The 19,910-nt window shown below is 32.4% G+C and overlaps 3 protein-coding genes across 5 annotated transcripts; 1 reads left to right on the forward strand and 2 right to left on the reverse strand.

The window, feature by feature from the left end:
* Positions 1-889: 889 nt before the first annotated feature.
* On the forward strand, positions 890-4,553 carry LOC114193881 (protein DETOXIFICATION 41-like). Of its 3 annotated transcripts, XM_028083850.1 has the most exons (9): positions 890-1,025; positions 1,135-1,183; positions 1,291-1,635; positions 1,907-2,451; positions 3,098-3,184; positions 3,331-3,704; positions 3,791-3,909; positions 4,007-4,093; positions 4,210-4,553. In XM_028083850.1, the coding sequence occupies exons 3-9, from the start codon at positions 1,309-1,311 to the stop codon at positions 4,282-4,284; spliced, it is 1,614 nt and encodes a 537-aa protein (XP_027939651.1). In that variant the 5' UTR covers positions 890-1,025; positions 1,135-1,183; positions 1,291-1,308; the 3' UTR covers positions 4,285-4,553. The 3 variants fall into 3 exon arrangements, with proteins under 3 accessions (XP_027939651.1, XP_027939650.1, XP_027939653.1); XM_028083849.1 differs by lacking the exon at positions 890-1,025 and having other exon boundaries at positions 1,057-1,183; XM_028083852.1 differs by lacking the exons at positions 890-1,025; positions 1,135-1,183 and having other exon boundaries at positions 1,249-1,635; positions 3,331-3,387; positions 3,466-3,704; positions 4,210-4,459.
* Positions 4,554-5,312: 759 nt separating this feature from the next.
* Positions 5,313-9,756, reverse strand: LOC114194688 (polyamine oxidase 2-like). Its single transcript, XM_028085054.1, has 10 exons — positions 9,426-9,756; positions 8,555-8,670; positions 7,935-8,023; positions 7,720-7,833; positions 7,480-7,567; positions 7,232-7,317; positions 7,038-7,140; positions 6,511-6,608; positions 5,989-6,418; positions 5,313-5,859 (listed from the first exon to the last, which is right to left on the reverse strand). Exons 1-10 carry the CDS (start codon positions 9,463-9,465, stop codon positions 5,554-5,556), a joined length of 1,470 nt encoding a protein of 489 aa, XP_027940855.1. The 5' UTR covers positions 9,466-9,756; the 3' UTR covers positions 5,313-5,553.
* Positions 9,757-14,583: 4,827 nt separating this feature from the next.
* Positions 14,584-19,560, reverse strand: LOC114194020 (transcription factor PIF4-like). The gene is made up of 9 exons (XM_028084049.1): positions 19,136-19,560; positions 18,691-18,800; positions 17,785-18,604; positions 17,375-17,467; positions 17,204-17,269; positions 16,867-16,932; positions 16,511-16,762; positions 16,205-16,334; positions 14,584-14,882 (listed from the first exon to the last, which is right to left on the reverse strand). The coding sequence occupies exons 2-9, from the start codon at positions 18,759-18,761 to the stop codon at positions 14,863-14,865; spliced, it is 1,518 nt and encodes a 505-aa protein (XP_027939850.1). The 5' UTR covers positions 18,762-18,800; positions 19,136-19,560; the 3' UTR covers positions 14,584-14,862.
* Positions 19,561-19,910: the final 350 nt, after the last annotated feature.

The following is a 19,910-nucleotide window of genomic DNA, read 5'->3' on the forward strand; positions in this document are numbered from 1 at the left end:
AACTCAAGATGAGCTTTGACTTCAGGAATCATGTAAATAAGAAATATATTCTCAGATTTAGAAGTATATTTCGAACTGTAGGATTCAAAATATATTAATTTTTGAAATACATTTTAGATGGTGTAATTTAGAATATTTTTAAGTTATACCATACAAAATATTTTTTAAAAATAATAATTTCAAATTATATAATTTGAAATATATTTTCAGACCCATAAATAATTTAAGTTTTTATTAATTTATATTAAAGGTAAAATGGTCATTTCATCGCCCAAGTTTTTTTATATTATTTTTATTATTATTAAAAATCAAATGAAGTAATATAAAGAATATATTGTTTTATTGTTAACAATTATGTTTTAAAATGTATAAAAATAAATGATGGAAGTAAGTTAATAAATAAAAATAATAAATTCTGCAAATATCTTGCACAGTGTTAACAGAACATTTATTTTTTGTAAAAGCAATGGCAACACATGATAATGTAATATTCATGCATCTAACACTAATTGGCATTACAAACATTATTGTAATACACTTAACTTTTCCTTTTAAAGGAAAAAGACAAAACCTTAACCCCCTCCAAACACAGCCCACGTTAAATGTACATTATTAAAGTGAAAGTTTTTATTACTGTCAACAAATTAAAAATATTATATATAATTTCTCAAGATATTTATTTTGAAAGTTAGTAAATTTAATATATATACATATATATATATATATAATGCAATGATGCTGTAGAAAGAAACTTTGCATTTAATTATAGGAGGTGAGAAGGAAGTCTAAAAAGTATCTTTTATTCATACCATTTTGAAGAGAAAAAAAATGATGAAAATGGAATGATTTTTTTAACATTTTCTTTCTTTTTTACTTGTTTTCTGTTCTTCTGATTCTAACAGTCCATTGAAGACTTTCAGCTGCTTCATGACGGAATGTCAGTTCTTCTCATTTTGAACAAATCACATTTTCTGTTAACTTTCTGTACATATTTTCAAGTGTCAGCCTACCAATCTTTCAAAAGGGTAGAAAATTGTTTTTTTTTTTGTTTTATTACTACATTGGAGAGAGACATCTAATTATTTATCGTGTTGTCATTATAAAGATTCCATTTTTTGATGTACAAATAAATAGATACCATATGCAAGCACGTGGACACAACTGCAACACAACATGTTGGAAGGTTAGCTGCATAATCTTTGGTGAACAAATAACTTTTCCACATGCATAAATAACTGCTTATTTGTGATGCATCACTCCATGCACTCAAACTGTTTGTGATTTGTACAGTAGTGCAACACAATAACCATGGGCTCCGTGGACTTCAGTGACACTTTGGAGCACCAACCCTTGCTAGTAGGGCTTGACTCACAGACACAGATTAAAAATTTGTCATCTGAGGCCATTGAAGAGTTCTTGGAACATAGGCCTATTGCATTGAGATGGTGGTCAAAGCTTGTTGTGTGGGAGTCAAGACTCTTATGGCTCCTCTCTGGGTCTTCTATTGTTGTGTCCATTTTCAATTACATGCTTAGTTTTGTGACGTTGATGTTCACTGGCCATTTGGGGTCTCTAGAACTTGCTGGGGCATCTCTAGCCAGTGTTGGTATTCAGGGTCTTGCTTATGGTATTATGGTATGGACACTACTACTTAACATACTCTTCTGAACATATTTTTAACTGGTACAAAATTAGATGCAATGTTTTTGACATTATTCTCTGAGCAGAAGAAGTTTGACTCAACAATAGAATAGAATCAATGTTTTCTTCTTACTTTTTACTTAACATCACTGATGTTTGTGTGGTTTTAAGACATTTAAACTATACAAAGTGTATTGCAGAGTAAGAGTATGATACTAGTATTGATTGAATATTTGTGATGATTGCATATATTTTGCTTAAACAGTTGGGAATGGCAAGTGCAGTGCAAACTGTGTGTGGACAAGCATATGGAGCAAAAAAGCTTGGAGCAATGAGCATCATATTGCAAAGAGCAGTGATCTTACACATTGGAGCAGCAGTGATTCTTTCATTTCTGTACTGGTTTTCTGGGGATTTTCTGAAAGCCATAGGACAGTCAGAGAGCATAGCAGAGAGAGGCCAAGTGTTTTCCAGGGGACTCATTCCCCAACTCTATGCATTTACTATAAGCTGTCCAATGCAGAGGTTCCTTCAAGCTCAGAACATTGTGAATCCTCTTGCATATATGTCAATTGGGGTGTTCCTTGTTCACATTCTTCTCACTTGGGTAGTTGTCTATGTTTTGGACTATGGTCTTCTAGGGGCAGCCCTTTGTCTCAGTTTTTCTTGGTGGCTTCTTGTCTTGTTGAATGCCTTCTACATCATATTTAGCCCATTATGCAAGGAAACTTGGACTGGTTTCAGTGTAAAAGCCTTCAGAGGAATTTGGCCTTATTTCAAGCTCACAGTTGCTTCTGCTGTCATGTTATGGTATGTATGACTTTATCACTATATATCAATCTCTCCCCAGTTTTTACTTTTTACATAAATTCTTTTATACATAAATGAGTCTTGATTTCTATACACCATTTACAATTGCTAACCACTCAAGATTGAGGTGGCTATAACTTTTAAAGTACTGTATCTGTTACATTGTAACTCAAGAACTTTTGAAAGATATTTTTTCTACTGACTATATTGATTACCTTTCTTTTATCATTTATATTCTTACTTTTCACTTAATTTTTAAGTAATTCACTTTTATACATTTATTGTACTATAAAAATGAAAAGGACAAAAAACTTATAAATATTTTCTTCAATTCATGAAAATTTATTATATTTTCTAGTTTCTCCAAAATAGTCACAAAGGAAACTTAAAAAGAAATTGATAAAGTAGCTTTTGAAATTAGTGTATGAACTATTTAGTAAATGTGTAGATTTCAGTTAAAGAAACTCAAGTATTTTTTCACTCAGCATTAAAATCTTCATTCCTTATTTTATACATAATAAATTCTCTAAATATCTTTCAACTTCTATCTCAACATAGTGTTACTCGGCATAGATACACACACACACATGATTATTTACATCAATTTGTTCTATTAATCTAATCTTAAAAGGGTATCTTAATGCAGTTTGGAGATATGGTACAGCCAAGGACTAGTGCTTATATCAGGACTTCTCTCCAATCCCACAATCTCACTGGACTCAATTTCAATTTGGTATGTCAATAAATATAGTCTTGGAATATTTCTTCTTGTATTGTGCCAAAGAGTTATATATATTTTCTCATTTTCTCACTTCTATGTGGGACCTAGCACTTTGATTATTTCCAACAACCATAACATCTGTCTTAATGTGGTTTCAGTATGAACTATTTGAACTGGGATATGCAATTCATGTTAGGCCTTAGTACAGCAGCCAGGTTAGCAACAAAACAATGTGTTTTTTCATTCCAAAAACCTTCTCAAAAGTTTGCTAATGGAATGATCCATCATTGCAGTATCAGAATCAGCAATGAATTAGGAGCATCCCATCCAAGGATAGCAAAATTCTCTGTCTTCGTAGTTAGTGGAACCAGCATCCTCGTTAGTGTGATTTTCTGCTCCATTATTTTGATATTCCGGGTTACTCTGAGCAAACTTTTCACTTCTGACTCTGAAGTCATTGAGGCTGTGTCTCATTTGACTCCCTTGCTTGCCATTTCTGTTTTCCTGAATGGCATTCAACCAATACTTTCAGGTAACAAAGCCATAAAAATTACACAAGCACAAGCACCAACTTTGGTTTATCCCAATTATGGTTAAATTTTCTTGGAAATATTTCAGGGGTGGCAATTGGTAGTGGATGGCAAGCAGTAGTGGCTTATGTAAACTTGGGATCTTACTATTTTGTTGGTCTTACTGTTGGATGTGTTCTTGGCTTTAAAACTTCTTTAGGAGTTGATGTAAGTTTGGAACATTTCTGTCACTGATTCTATCCAGCTCTCACTTGTTAAGTTTGTGAAGAACAAATTTCATGCAATGTATTTGTAATTTTCATAGGGTATTTGGTGGGGAATGATCCTTGGAGTTCTTATACAGACAGCAACTCTAATAGTTCTGACTGCAAGAACAAATTGGCAAGCAGAGGTATTCAAAATCAAAACTTTACTCTGCTAACATCTTATATATGTTACATTACATCACATTATGGTTTGTCATATGTGAAGTTGTGATTTTGTGAACCGAATTTGAATTCCTTTTAGGTTGAAAAGGCTGTTGTTCGCATCAAAAGATCCGCAGAAAACGACACCTTGGATCAACTTGTTGCTGACTCATAGGGATTCATCTTTTTAATTCATGGCTTGGTAGTAGGAATGCATCTTAGCTGCATAGGAATGTAGTGTAGGAGTACCCAAGGGGACGTTGTTGAGGACTTTCTTCTCTCTATCTATCTCTGTTCACATAATTTTGAGAATCTAATATGCAATAATGAAAACCTAAATTTCACTTTCAGCACAACTATGTCATGCAGTTTTGTTTCAAGAATTGATCTTGAATCAACAAGATTTTATGAAAGTAATGTTAAATAAACACGAGTTTGTTGTAACCTGACTTTAGTTTGGATAACAAATATTAGAACATTGATTTTGATTCGATGTTTTTCCCAAAATGGCTTGACTTAACATATCAATTCTAACATGTATAGGTTTCTCTTTAAAAAAAAAAAACTGTATATCTTAATAAAATAGTATCATTTTTAATCTTTCTAAAATAATAAATAATATTCTTTTTCTAAAAACGAATTTAGACTAAACTAGTTTAAATCTATTTGGTAACCAATTAAATGGATCGAATCAAAATTAGTGAGACTTAATTTAAAATACTACTTTTTCCAATTGGATGAATCCATTTTGTTATTTGGATCGACCAATCGGATTAATACTATTTTTTTCATCCCTATCCTAATTATTTTGATAATGCCATTGAAGAATTAATAACGCATAGGCCTGTGACACAAAAACTTGTTTTTGGTGGCCAATGTTTCTTTCAATTATTTCCTTACTTTTGGTGACCTTCATGTTTAGTATGGCCAAGGTTTAGAATATGAAAAAGTTCTGCTTGTCTCTGAAATATGCACACTGATAGTTAAATAAATTGTTTTTTTATAAGTACACGTAAGATAAGAAAAAATAAAGTTTTTTAAAAATTTAAATTAATTTTCGTATATCAATTTTAAATTTTGGAAATTTTCTTTTAAAAATCTTGATCAACTAATTAATCTTCACAACTAGCTGGAGTTTCTACTTCAATCACGTCCATCACCAAGTCTACACAGTTCCATACATTCGACATTACTTGTGGGTAGTGTGATAATCACGTAATTAATTTCTACAAAAATAACAAAATGTAAAGTAGTTCTTCCGCGATAAAACAAGGCCTAAAAAGAATAGAGCGTTGAGACAGTAAAGTAAGCAGCAATGTGTGAGCATTACAACTACAACTAAATGTTGACGCGTATTCATGAGATTTATGAAAGTCTAGGTTTACACATCAAGGGTTCAACACAACATTTGACAAGAGATGCGATGCAGAAGGGGGTCCTGAGATTACAAACGAGAGATCAGGAGTGGTATCACTGAAGCATCCTCTCCCATTACCGGTTGGAACAAATCTAGCTCCCCATATCGCTCCAGGACACGCATTCTGCAGTCCTCAGCAGCCATCATACCAGTAGAGAATGCACCATGCACAGACCCCGTATACAGCATACTTGTTGCTTCCCCCGCAAAGAATAAATTATCTACAGGAACCCGTAGCCTCTCATACAGATCGTGTGGTTTTCCAACTGCATCATAGCTATACGAACCTAATGTATTAATATCTGTACCCCATCGAGACACAAGATACTGAATCTGCATAATTCAAACAAATTATATCTTAAAAACACCAATAGGTCTGGCGCCTAAACAAATATGGATTGTAGCTTTTACTTCTCTTGCATAGCAAAAGGTAATATAAAACATAAGAATTATCATGGTTACCGGTGAAGAAGCATCTGGAAGGATCTTTCTGAGCTGCATGAAAGCAAAGTTAGCAGCTGCTTCATCAGACATTTTCTCAATGTCTTTGGCCAGCTGCCCAGCAGGCATGTAAACAAGGACATGGCGACCTGTAGCCTTGTGGAGATTAAGAAAGTAGCTGCATCCATATGATGTCTCTGCAACTACTCCTAAGAATTCAACATTGGGCCAAAAAACATTTTTAAAGTGTAAAATTATTTTATTTTCAATCCCAACTCCAATATCAGAAATGGCAGCTTCTTTCCAGTCTGGTAGCTTTGGCTCAAATTGTATGCCCTTTGACTTCAGCACCCCAAGAGGCACAGCAATAATAGCAGCGTCTGCAACAAATGTTTTCCCATTTTCCACTGTCACCTTTACTTCATTATATTGCCTAACTATTTTTGTTACCCTGAGAAGATGTATTATCGATGCCATTAAATTTAGTTAAGGAACATAACTGGGGACACAGATTTCCAAAACCCAACTTGAATTAATACATACCTGTGTCCAAGGCGAATGTCAAGACCCTTGGCTAGGGTATTTATAACGGGCTGGTAACCCCTGACCATAAGACCATGACCACCAGGTAGCAATACTTCCTGTGGGCAGAAAAAATGGAAGAATAAGTCAAAGACAAAAAAAGGTTAATGCGAGTGGTAATTAACAGTTAACTGGCACAAGTGACTAGAATCAAATATGATCCATCTCGTAATGCGTCCTTTAATCTAATATCTAATATACTAAACAAAAACAAGTATAAATGGCACGGCTTGCAACGTAACCTCAAACTCAAACCTTTAGGCATAACTGTGGGTTTGAAACTTTACAATCAACACTTTATTCTCCAACTATAAACACACACACACACACACACATATAACAATTATTACAATAGACAGCTGAAAGAGAAAAAGTTTCCCATTCACTTCAGGCCACCACCTATCAATGATTTGTCGACAAATTCAAATTTCAGTGGCATAAGCCTATAACAGAACCGAAACATCTCTAACTGGGTTTTGTCAAATTACCTGATCCCAACATTTCAGCGATATGGCATCAGCATCCGCAGCAAACCAGCCCTCCAATCTGCACAAATACCATTGCAGCACTTTGTGGGAAAGCCCTTCCAACCTACATACAATAGATAAAATTAAATTATATATTACTTGAGCTTCAAGAAAATAAATAACAGTGATCAAAGGACTTTATATGCCATAATGACCTCAATTCTGGTTTTCTTTCAAAAACAATTTTAAGTGCACGAAGTATGGACATGTCTTCACTGAATTCATCTCTTACTTTGTTGGCCTGCATTAGACAGGGTCAATATTAAGAGGTGATGCTCATAATAAGAAGAATCATTGACAGAATGAATCAGAAAAGCAATGTAATCCACAAAAGTTCTCTTTTTGATAATGAAAATTCAATATATCAGATAAACCATATAATTAGAAATATTAACATACTTGCCTCTTGTAAAATCACTTCAAATGTTTCACCAATTTTTGTTACCAACTCCTGGGGAACTTGATTCCCATCCATATCAAAAAGTGCATAGCTGCAAGAAGTCGATTGTATTCAACAATGTATATTATTCAGTATAAGCAGAGATTAAATTGAAGCATACTCTAAAGTAGTCAATTAATCATGGAAGTACACAGCAGAAATAGATATCTTATCATTTAAATATAAAAAAGATACACTCTTTACCTTTCCAAATCATGGTCATAAAGGACAGAATTATCTTCGCTTGTACGGTAAAGAGGTAGTCCCAGCTTCCCAATCAATGGAGCCAGTGGATTCTCCTTGCAAACTCCATGCAACCTGAATCATTGTCTGCCACTTTTAATAATAGTAAAGGGAGAAATGCCACATTCTTGTTAATGTATGAAAAGAAAAAGGAGAACAAAGAGTGTAAGTATTACCATGATGCACCCAGGTCAACAGGAAAGCCAAATGAGTAATCAGTGTGAATTCGGCCACCAAGTCTTTCCCTAGATTCTAAAAGAACCACCTGATAGAAAAGTATAACAAGTAAAAAAGTATGTATGATCAAGAGAGGAAATTAAAAAATTAAAGGAGAGATTGCCTCTCTTCATTTGCTAAATATATGCTCGCTTGTTTTTGTCACTTCCTGGAGTTTTTAATTTTCACCCAGGATAGTTTCCCAGCTATTATAAAATGTTTTCATGTAAACAACCTTACCTAGACAGCGTCCCTAAATTGAGCCAGAACATAACAAACACCATAATAGAACAGTTCAACATTTTTTTTTCCAGTGAAAGAAATAGATTGCAATTAACTTTAAACTTCTGGGGGATACAGAACGAGGTTCAACACAGAAGAATTCATTTTTAATAGTATTTATTATTCAATCAGTATATATTACTTGCAATCTCACAGATATGGATCATTGCAGCCATGTAGGTAGCCGCAAGCACAACTTGGATAAAGTATCAATAATTGTGGATTAGAGTAGCATGCAAAACCAATAAACTAAAAAATTTATGTGAAAGATAGCCAAAAAAATTATTTGCCTGAATACCTGAAATGAGGCATCATGAAGCGCACGTGCAGCAGCAATCCCAGCCATGCCACCTCCTATTACAATAACAGAAGGTGACCTCCCCTGCTGTTTGTGAACATTTGCACAGCAAAGGTCTACAAGGAAGGAGAGGGAATCTAAGTCCATTTTATCAGATACAAAGAAATAGATACAAAACTTGAGAAAAAAAAAATAACTCTCAGATGCACAAGCTGGTACAGGCAATGCTCAGTTTGACTTTATGCACTTATAATTCGGTGGAAAGGCCCGAGAGGTTGTTTCCCTTTCCAAATCACACTCAATATTCAGCACTAAAAACACCATCATGATCGTAATCTTTATTTCTATGCACTTAACCCAGGTATTGTCTGAAAAACAGTCCACAACCAAGGGTTCCACAACCCAGGTTCTGTATCATCCGCAACTTCCACAACATCAAGGAACACGACTTAACCGTGACTAGAACAACAGTTTAAAACCTTGCAATTGAGAGTAAAACCCGCCAAAATATCAGTCACCTCCACGCCTAGACTCGAAGAGATTGCAATCTTATTCTTCCAAATATATAAGATAACTTTTGAAAGTTCAATTGCTAGACCCACTCTACCAGCCTAACCCTAGATCTATTAGAAAGTTCAAACTAAGCATGCACGCAAACATTTACCCTTTCATTCTACAAAATGAATTTGGTTAAAACACATGATTACTGTATCGTAATAAAACACAAGATCACTGTATCGTAATAAAACACATGATCACTGTATCGTAAAACAAGTTGCCATGCAAATGCACTTATATCTACAGACACGACAAATAAACAAAGGCATAAAAACACTTGAAAAAAACAGCATGCGGTGAAGAATTAAGAAACCTCTGCGTAATTGATGATTACTCTTGAATGTGGAGTTCATGGTGAAACGGTATGAGGAAATTACGATGGAAATTGGTTTTAGCGTTGGAATTGAATAGAGAAAAAGAAGATTGAGGTGAGAAATGGAGGGTAAAAATTAAGAGAGAAGTGATGAAGTGAAAGGAATTGAAATTAGCGAATAAACGAAGCTTCCCAAACCAGCTCATGCAGCTAATTTTGCAGAGGCCAAAGGAGCGCTCTCAGCCGAATCGGATCGCCACGAGGAGAAAGAAGAAGAACCAAAGGGTTGGTGAGGGTTTGGTTTGGGAGAAAACGGAGAGAAGCAAAAATCGAAAATGAAAACAAAGTTTATATCATAATAATTTAATTTAATGACCATCGTGCCCTTGTCACGCGTCGCATGCTCCTTACCTTTTAATGGAAAATATAAAAGACATTAAATTTACAAAATTTTAAATAAATTTTTGGTAAATATTACTATATATATTTATATAAAGTTTGATATCTATCTAAATTACATCAACACTGAAAAATTCATGAATCAAAATTTACTCTATTTGAGTTGGAAGATTATTACAAATGTACCATTTATGATGATATAAGTTGGTGTCAAAGTTTTAAAGAACATGTTATGTTGTTTTTTTTATGTTGTTTTTGGTAGATGAAGCTTCCACACAATCATTTCCGTATCTACTATTCTTTTGTAAATTAAGTGTCCATATTCTGCCCACTCTCAATTGCTTCTGTGGGGAAACTTCCATCTGCTAAATACTTATTATTCAACTTAAAAGACATAAATAAATAAATAATAATAATAATAATAATAATAATAATAATAGTAGTGATAGTGTTGAATGGTTAAACGTATAGATTACCAAATTGGTAAGTTTGTAATAATAGTTATACAAAATTTGTTAGTAAAATTAATACTATTGCTATTTAAGTTCTTATATTCACAACTTTGTATAAATTGGTTTTATCTGGTTAAACTTATGATAAAAAAACTATTAAAATTTGTATGAGTATATGTTATAATAAATTAAAACTTGAATGCATAATAGATACTTAAAAACAAGAAATATGGATAATATAAATTGAACTCTGGCTTAATTTTGAAGTCCATTATAAATTAACTTGCTTTATTTCATAGAGATTTTTTAAGTTTATAAACTTGTTGCATATGCGAAATAAAAAAATTAAGAGGAGAATGCAATTTTTTTTAAGGATCGTCATTAAAAAAATTATCCACATGTAACTTATAAACAATCGTCAAAATGAAGAATCGAACTATAATTAATTGAAGTAAAAAATCTTAAATACTCAAGTTCTTTCAACTTTGACCTATTACAACTAAGTGAATTTTAAAACTACCAATAAAGTTATCAAGTACATTTTAGTTATGTAAATTCATTTATGTTTTCCTTAGGAAATGTAAAATCCATTTATGTAAGTACCATTGTGCTCAACAATGGTTAAGAACTTTATTTTCAAAACAATCATGTTTTTAAAGGCTTTTTTAAATAATGTAAGCTCTCAAATAGAATAAATATTAGAACAAAAAATAAATATACTTAAGAGAACAATTATAATAAGAAAGCTAATTTTGAAAAGATATTTAGTACATCAAGAATGATTAGTAACATCTTTAAGAAAAAAAAAATTAAGTATGATAGTACTAGTGCAAGGAAAAAATTATGTCGCAGTTATTTTGGTCTTTTGACTTCGATTTTACACCCGATATATATGTTTGGCGAGGTAAAAAAAAAGATATGTTTATACTTCGGTTATGAACTGAGGCATGTGTAAGGGCTACTGCCTTGGTTCTAGAGGGAACTTAGGCCTAATGTGTATCACAAAATTTTAAAAAAAGTACTTTATGACCCAATAATAACATGACACGTAGCCATGATCCTTATACACACACCTACACCAACCACAGTGTGCCACATCATCATCTTCAACCTTCTCCCAAATCAGAAGCCCTAGCAACCATTCAAATCCTAAATGTCGCAGTGTGTCGTCACCACCATCTTTGACCATCGCATCACGTCGGAACAACTTCATGACGCCTTCATTCATCTCACCAGCGACGCAGAACAACCTCTCTTCACCATCTGAACGAAAATGTGAAACATCCCACGACTAAACCACTGTGAGCCATATCACGACTTCGATGCACGCATCGACGTTCGAAACCCAGAGGAGAGTTTTACGATTAGAAAAAGGAAAAACACATACTTACAAGCGGGATTGAATGACGACAATGGAGGTAACTTCACAACCTCTGCGACGACAACAATGGAGGAGGTCCGTGCGATGGAGGAGGCATGCTCGATGGTAGACCGATGGTGGAGAGACGAAACTACAGTTGTGTGGAAGAAGGATCCTTTGCATTTTGCAACAATGACATTCAGAAATGGAAGAAAGAAAAATGGTTGCTACTCCACACGAAGAAGACGAATAGTGGGGCAATTTCTTTTAAACCTTAAGAAAGCTTATTACCTCGGTTGATTTTAAACCGAGGCATAAACATCTATATGCCTTAGTTAGATGTGACTCAAGACATATTTCACTCGAAAAACAATCAAATATGCCTCAATTAGATATGACCCGATACATAAAAGTCTGTCACCAATTTAAAAATATAAAAGTAGCAATCAAAATAAAAATTTTAGGGGATTTATGCTTCGGTTCTAAGTACAACCGAGGCATAAAAGTTTGAAAAAATTACAAAAGTGTCATTGCGTCTTCATATGCCTCGTTTGCAGGTGAATTAGAACACATAGAACGCTGTAAAAAAACTCATTATGCACTACTATAGTAAAAAAAAAAAGTAAATTTAAAATTAATTAATTTTAATCCATTAGTATTTTTTTATAAATTTCTAAAATTCCATTTGTTTTTAAACCCTCGATCAAAGCAACATATTTCTTCATAAAATTAAAAGATACATAAGAGGGTAATCCGGGAAAATAAATAAAAAAGTAAATGAATAAATAAAATTGAAGAAAAACATGTTACTTGAGTTAAAATGATGTCCACATCGGAAGCTCCTCCACCCTTCTTTTTCAGCTAGAAGAAGATAGCTGTCATAGAATTTTTCACTGATCAATGACCCCTAAGAAACTTATAGAAGTTATGAGATTTTTTTTTTTAAATAATTTATTTTCATTTTTCTAGAGACAACTTTTAATAAATTTTATTGACCAAAAATTAACATTGTTATAATACTGATTTGACCTGTATTTAAAAACTCATCCTTCATCACTATTGCTCCAACAGCAAAACTATCTAAAAAAAAGAGAAAAAAGTCAATGATTAGAGTATTCAATTATATTTAATCCTTTAATTGCAATTAATTAATTAATTAATTACAGTTAGATATTTTAGTCATGTCATGTGACAATATGAATATTCCATGTTTTGACTTTAAAGTTCATCTTTGTGGGTACAATTATTATAAACACCACCATGAAAAAACCTTTTTTCACCAAACAATGGGGAAAAAGTAGTTTTAGTGAGTTGATATCAATCTTTTCCCAACGTGAAACTTGAAGAAAGAAAAGACCCCAAAGGAAGAAAATAATGCACAAAGCACCAAGTTGAATGAAAAAATTAATCATTCACCTATCTCTATTGTGTTCTAGTTATTACACTTCAACTCATGTGGGTCTCATTTTTGCCTTCTATCTTTGTCATTTTCAATCTCTGTGTTTCACACATTTTTGATTCATAATCAATTTGATTGATTAAAAAAGAAAAAATCATGATTTTCATTGATGATCTTATCCCAAAATTTGACACTGTTTCAGAAAAAAAAAAATAGTACGATTTTGGTGGTGAAAGATGATGGTGATGGATGAGAAATGTGAGAATGGAATGAATGAAAGGGAGAATATGATAAAAACATATGAAAGTGGAATTTGATGCCATTTTTCAACATTTCAAGTACAAGCACACAGTGACAAAGGAAAAATAATAGAATTTAACAATTATGTATTAATAATGTAAAATAATTTTATATTATTATCTAGAATTAAATATGTTTTTGGTCTCTCAAGTTTCAATGAATGTTAGGATTAGTCCTTCTTCAAAACTTTATACCAATTTAGTCCTTCATCTTTAGAAATACGTAAATTTAGTCTTTCGTACCAAATTTTGTTAAGTTTATTTGACATTTTGAATGTATTTTATGATAATATTTGAATTAATATTGAAGCGAAAATGTGTTAAACGGTGTAAACAATTTAAATACTATCATGAAATACGCTTGAAACGTCAGATAAACTTAACAAAATTTGGTAAGAAAGACTAAATCTACGTATTTCTAAAGATAAAAGACTAAATTGGTATAAAGTTTCAAAAGATAGACTAATTCAAAAATTTACTAAAAATTTACTAAAATTTGAGGGAAAAAAACATATGTAACCCTATTATCTACTTAGTTATTGCTCATACTATATTGTTCTATAAAATAACTGGTGTAAAATTACAAATTTATACAAATATATAATAATTTCTTATTAAATGACTTTTACTTTTTAAAATTGAAGAACATATTATTGTAAAAAAATTCAGTGGAGTTTCCTGTTTCAAAAGATACTTATGCTGATGTTTACTTTAACTTTGGATGGATTAAGGAATGTCATGTCATGTCATGAACTCAAAAAGATTCTAAGTCGGATTTTTATTTATTTTTTATATAATGGAAATTAATGTGTAAAAATATTAAAGGAATACTTTTATTTTTTATAGTCGGGTTTAACTTACTATAATTTTCATAAAGATGAACATTTTTTCTTTTTGTAAAGAAATATCTTTCAGATTTTTTTCAATTTGTTTTTGGGATATTCATATTCATTTCATATCCATAATAGTAAGTCATTATTATTTTTTAGATATTTTCATATGCATTTTTTTTTTTAATTTTCAGACACATTCTATAAAATTATAATAATGCATTGATGTTTAAAACTTTAAAAAACTATTGTAATTAATAAAATTATGTTTTAATAATGATTAGCAAACTTTCTAACATATTTAATGTTGATTAAAAAAAGAAAATATTTACTAATGAATATAAATTAACAATATTATATCATTGATATATTATAAACTAATAATTGTTAAGGTAAAAGTTGAGATAGAAGTATTAGCACACTAATTTAAATAATTTACTTTAATCTCAATCTTCAAACAATAGAAAATTACAGAAGCTGATGGATCCTAACCCTAGGAGCTAATTTCATACCTAGCTAGCCCACAATAAAATGATATAATTTATCAGAATTTAAACATGGCTAATTAATTAACTTTAAATTCCTGCATCATCTTCAAACTACATAAAATGGGAACACATTTTGGTGCTTCTAGGATTCATGTACTCCATTAGTTAATTCCCCCAATTGGGTAATTTTTAGGTATTGTTCTTCACTATTCAGTTAAAGGTGGAAGAACCTGGAAAGTGATAAAAAAATAAGTAACGAGGAATGGGAAAGGAAAACAACACAAAGACAATAATTAAATTTGAATTAACTATGAAATGTAATAAGAATATGTTTAAATGAAATTTCCATAATTTTTTATAAAAAAATATTAAAAAAGCATTTTACTATTAAAATTAACTTTGCACTATGTTTTTATAATTTTTTATTTAATTTTTTAAAATTTATAAGAAATATAATTAATTTTAGTGTATATGAAATATGTTAAGGCATTTTATTTAATTGAAAATAATACTAAATTCGGTGTTAGTTTTACATTTTTAATTTTAGTTTTCGTGAATTTTAAAAATGATTTGTCATTGTGCATCAATAGTGATTTGTCATGTATTTTGATTATGTCAAGACAATGACTACCATGAGATGTCATGTAACATGACATTTTATTTGAGATAAAGATATTTCACAATATTATAACTAAACTTATGAAAAATAAAGTTTTTTTTTATGTTAAAAAAGGTTTTAGAAAGTATGAAGAATAAATATTTTCTAAAATACTAAAATTAAATTTAACTTCATGCGTTTGGTCCATTAATTTTTAAATTCATTAAGCTTAAAATAGGAAATCTAAACTGAATCATAAGGCATTCATTTTTTTTTCTTTTTAATTTAAATGAAAGGAAAACCAACCAACAAAATAAATCATAAAGTAGAAAAAAAACTACTTTTCATATAAAGATTTAATAAATTTTTAATAATATTTGTCGTACGATGATGAATATAGATGTGAAATGTGAGCATAATTAATATTTTAAAAGACATACGTTATAACATCATATTTTTGATAAAAGAAACGTTTCTTCAGGGTTAAATATATTTTTATTCTTCAATTTTAAATGAAAATTAGAATTGATCTTTGTTAGTAATAAAAAAATTATTTTCTTTTCTGAAAATATTAAATCAATTTAGTTTGTCAATTCTGTAAATGCGTGAATTTAGTTATTCTAATCAAATTTTATTAAATTTATTTAAAATTTCAAACAAATATTATAATAAAATTTGTTTGGGATGTCAAATAAATTTAAAAAAATTAGTTTAAAAGACTAAATTCTCGCATTTTGATAGATAAGAAACTTAATTAGTTTAAGGTTTTCAAGACGACTAATTTCAATTTTCATTAAAAGATTAAAGAATCAAAAATATATTTAACCTTGTTATTTATTTTTTAAAAATTAATTTACATAATTTTGTAAGAATTGATAAAATAAAATTTGTTAAATTTGTTTGAAGAAGGAATGTGCAAAGATCCAAAAAAGTTAGGTGCATGTAGTGCCTTACCAGTTTTGCCACTAACAGCATCATCGACATTAGCTGTTCCACTCATGGGTCCGCTGCTATTATTGCTTCCTGCAATCATTGTTTCACTGTGTTGCATTGCTTCAGAACCATGTCTCAACGCGTTCATTGGCTGCAATAAAAACCCATAAAAAAATAACTACAACCACGAAAACATGTGCAGAAATAGTCTTAAACTGCTATGAATTTATGCAGTTTTGACAAGACATCACGTAGTATATGTATGTATTAAAAAACCAGATGATGACTTTTACAACGAACCAAGTAAAAAATGGAATTTTGATTCACCTGAGAGGCACTGTGCATGAGATGGTAGCCCATGTAACGTGCATATTGTTCTGAAAGGCATGGCTTTTGCATCAGATTTTGGTAATTGAAGGCACCCAGAAGTGGATTTTGGCACAGTAAATGATTCTGGTTTGGCATCTGAGGTTGAGTCAGAGACATGGCTTCACCCACTTTTGGTAATTGCATCTGTGACATATAGTGCTGAATTCCTGGAAACATAACTGGTGTCATTCCAGCCCCCATGCACATTACCTGTCACCAACAACAACTTTTGTTACACATTAATATTCTACACACAGTAACATCACTAACTTTAATCTTAGATAACATGTTTTAAATGGTTCTTTATGTTATACCTGAAGCTGAAACTGAAGTGATTTCAAGTATTCGATTGCCTCTTCTAACATTGATGCTTTGTCTGTCTGCAGGTACAACCGTTACTTGTTTCACCATCCATCATTGAATCTTATATGAAAAGTATAATTATTCGAAGCAAACAGTGTGTGCAGTGTGTACTGTAGTGTGCCTTGTTGTATTTATTGTTTTCTTTATTACATTTTCTTTGTGCTGACTATCTTTTTCAGGTGTCTGGTTGCACATCAATGATCGTGTATCATTTCTCGAGGAGATGCATGCATCTCTACAAAAAGTTAAAATAGTGACAAGTCAATAACAAGCATTATGATAACGAACCTTGTTACTGTTTGGTATCAGTTGCTGCAATGCTTTCATCTTGTCGTTAATCCTATCTCTTCTTCTCTGTATAAAGACATAAAAAAGCTGTGTTAATAATAAGAGTTAAGTTGACACAACACAAGTTTCAACTTCGAAAATTAGAAGAAAAATATTCATGCTCTCACTCACCCTTTCGGATAGATTATGCACTTCAGCTGCACGGTTTCTTCTGGAACGCTGAGATGATATCTTGTTTCCATCTGCTGATTTAAGTTCTGTGGCCTATTGCACACGGAGACACAACATAACTCATCAATTTTCTTAGTAATAAAGTCAGTTATATGAATCACACACGTCGTTTAGTTCAATTATGGACTAAGTGTGTGTTTTACATGCTAATCAGTGATTTACGTTTCACCAAATATTTACGTCAAAACGTAGTAAAAGCAACCAAGTAACAGTTGTTTCTGATATGCATGTGTGTGTGGATCATAATCAAACACAGAATCAAAAGGAAAAAAAAATATTAAGGAAGAAAGCAAGCATGCATTATGAAGGAAAATATGGAAAGAGAAAGAGGAAGAGGAAGAGTATATGACCTCACTTTGCTCCTCTAGTGCTTCTTCTTCTGTCCCTTTTCTCTTTCGGCCATGTTCTCTTGTTGATAAAGAACAAGTTCTTCCAATACCAGTATTGCCACAGCCACCGGAAGATGAAGTCACAGTTGGTTCAATCATCTCTGATTTTCCTCTCTCATTTCTAGGAGCTGGTCTCTGGATACAATCTACAGCATCAGGCTCAGCAGATAAAGTAGTGTTATTAGTGGTGGTGGCCCAAACACCACTGCTTGAAACCCTGTTTACACCTTGGTCCTGAGGGATGTGGTTGCTGCTACAGTGACTTGAACCAACCGTGATCACCGAGTGTTCTCTAGCTACACTTTGTGAGAGGTTAACCGCAGTTTTTTGAGATGGTGAAGAAACATTGCGGGGTGCTGAAAAGTGAGGAAAATTTAGCACCTTCCGTGATGCACCAAAGTCATTGATTTTCTGAGATGAATCAGGAACATGTAATCCTGGAGCAGACATAAGATTCTCTTGTGAAGGTGAAGGGGAGAAAATATTGGCAAACTTTTCCTCTTCCAGTTCCCTGATTGGCTTGTAATAAGATTCAACTTCACAAGGTGGTGGTAGCTCAGATAAAAGGTTTGAACAAAGTCCTTGTTCTAAAGGGTCATCAAGAGGGTATTGGATCCATGGAGCTGCCTCTTCTTGATCCAAGTTCGGCTCACTGGTTCTTAAAGTAGTTTTCTGCATCTGTCTCAAGTTAGATGAATTCCCTGGTAGCTTCCTATTTGCTTGGCTGTGCATAACTACTTGGCCATTTTGCCATAGGAGTTCTACAAGTTCATGGTCCAGCCTGTGTAAATTGACCAAATAGAGAATAATAATCAAGGAAAAGTTAACAGGGACAGTATCATGGTTTGACAGAGATAGGTAACACACCCTGTGGGTTTTCTCTGGTTGGTGAAACATGTATCACTCTCAAAATCCCAACCTGGAATAGTGTTGTTCATGGTTCACCAAACTTTACAAGAAAGGTAAAATGAGATGATCTGCATAGTTCAGCCAACTCAGTAATCAAAACTCTAAAGTGAAAGAAAATAAAACAATACTAAAAAGGAAAGAAAGCCAAAGTGTGGAACTTGACATGCCAAGAGGAGAAAAACCAATGAAATGGAAAAATTACTTTCCCATTACAGTTGAAAGTACACGCACACAAGAACAGAAAAAAGAACAAAACAATCAAATACAGTCAAGAACTAGAAAAATTTCACCAAAATGGGAAAAACCTGAGACTGTCAGTTAGAAAGGTACTAGATTATTTAAGCACATACACGTAAACAAAGAGACACAGATTACAGAAACTAAGAAAAGGGAAGAACCCCACCTGAGCTAAGGTAAAAAGACTTGTTTTTTTTTGTCTTTTGGTTAAGGCAAAAGCTGGTTTTTGTAACTGGTTGAATATATAGAAGCTATAAGTAGATGGTAGTTGGAAAGTGATGAAACTCCGTGTTGTGCTTAAGAAATTTGGCCACAGAGGTTGTAACTTGTAGCACAGTTTCTAGCAAGAAGAGGGACAGTGACATGTGGAAGTAGAAAGAGAGAAAGCAAATAACCGATGAGAAAAACATGGTTGCATATCTGTCATGGAGTGAATGAAAACGGGACCAGTTGAAGAGGGTGTGGAAGTTAAGGTTGTTTTTGGTGTTGAATATGTGAAACTGGAACAAGGAAATCCAATACTCCATGCACACGGTGGATGCTATCAGAGAGATGATTGTGGTGGCGACACGTGGCAGGGACAAGGTGTATATAATTGGAGACTGATAAGGCTCTGCATTGTCCCGAAAAGAAAGGAAAAAGATGTGGCACTGGTTTCATGCTCATCTTGACAGCTACTCATGAAAGCCATCACTTCTCTTACTTCATTTTTATTTTTTCACTTACTTTTTGGTTGCAAATTTGGTCCATGAACAATACCTCCCAACTCATAAATTTTCATGACTTGAGACGAGTGAAAGGATAATGTAGAATCTGAGTCTCTCACTTCATCTTGGCCGACATGAAATAGTCAGAGAAGGAGTTCTGAAATTATTATCACTTCATGAATCTGTTAATCACACATTCATGAATTTGTATTTTGTAAAATGAACTCAGGTGTA

This window comes from Vigna unguiculata, chromosome 8, assembly GCF_004118075.2.
Source record: "Vigna unguiculata cultivar IT97K-499-35 chromosome 8, ASM411807v1, whole genome shotgun sequence".
Lineage (NCBI taxonomy): Eukaryota > Viridiplantae > Streptophyta > Magnoliopsida > Fabales > Fabaceae > Vigna > Vigna unguiculata.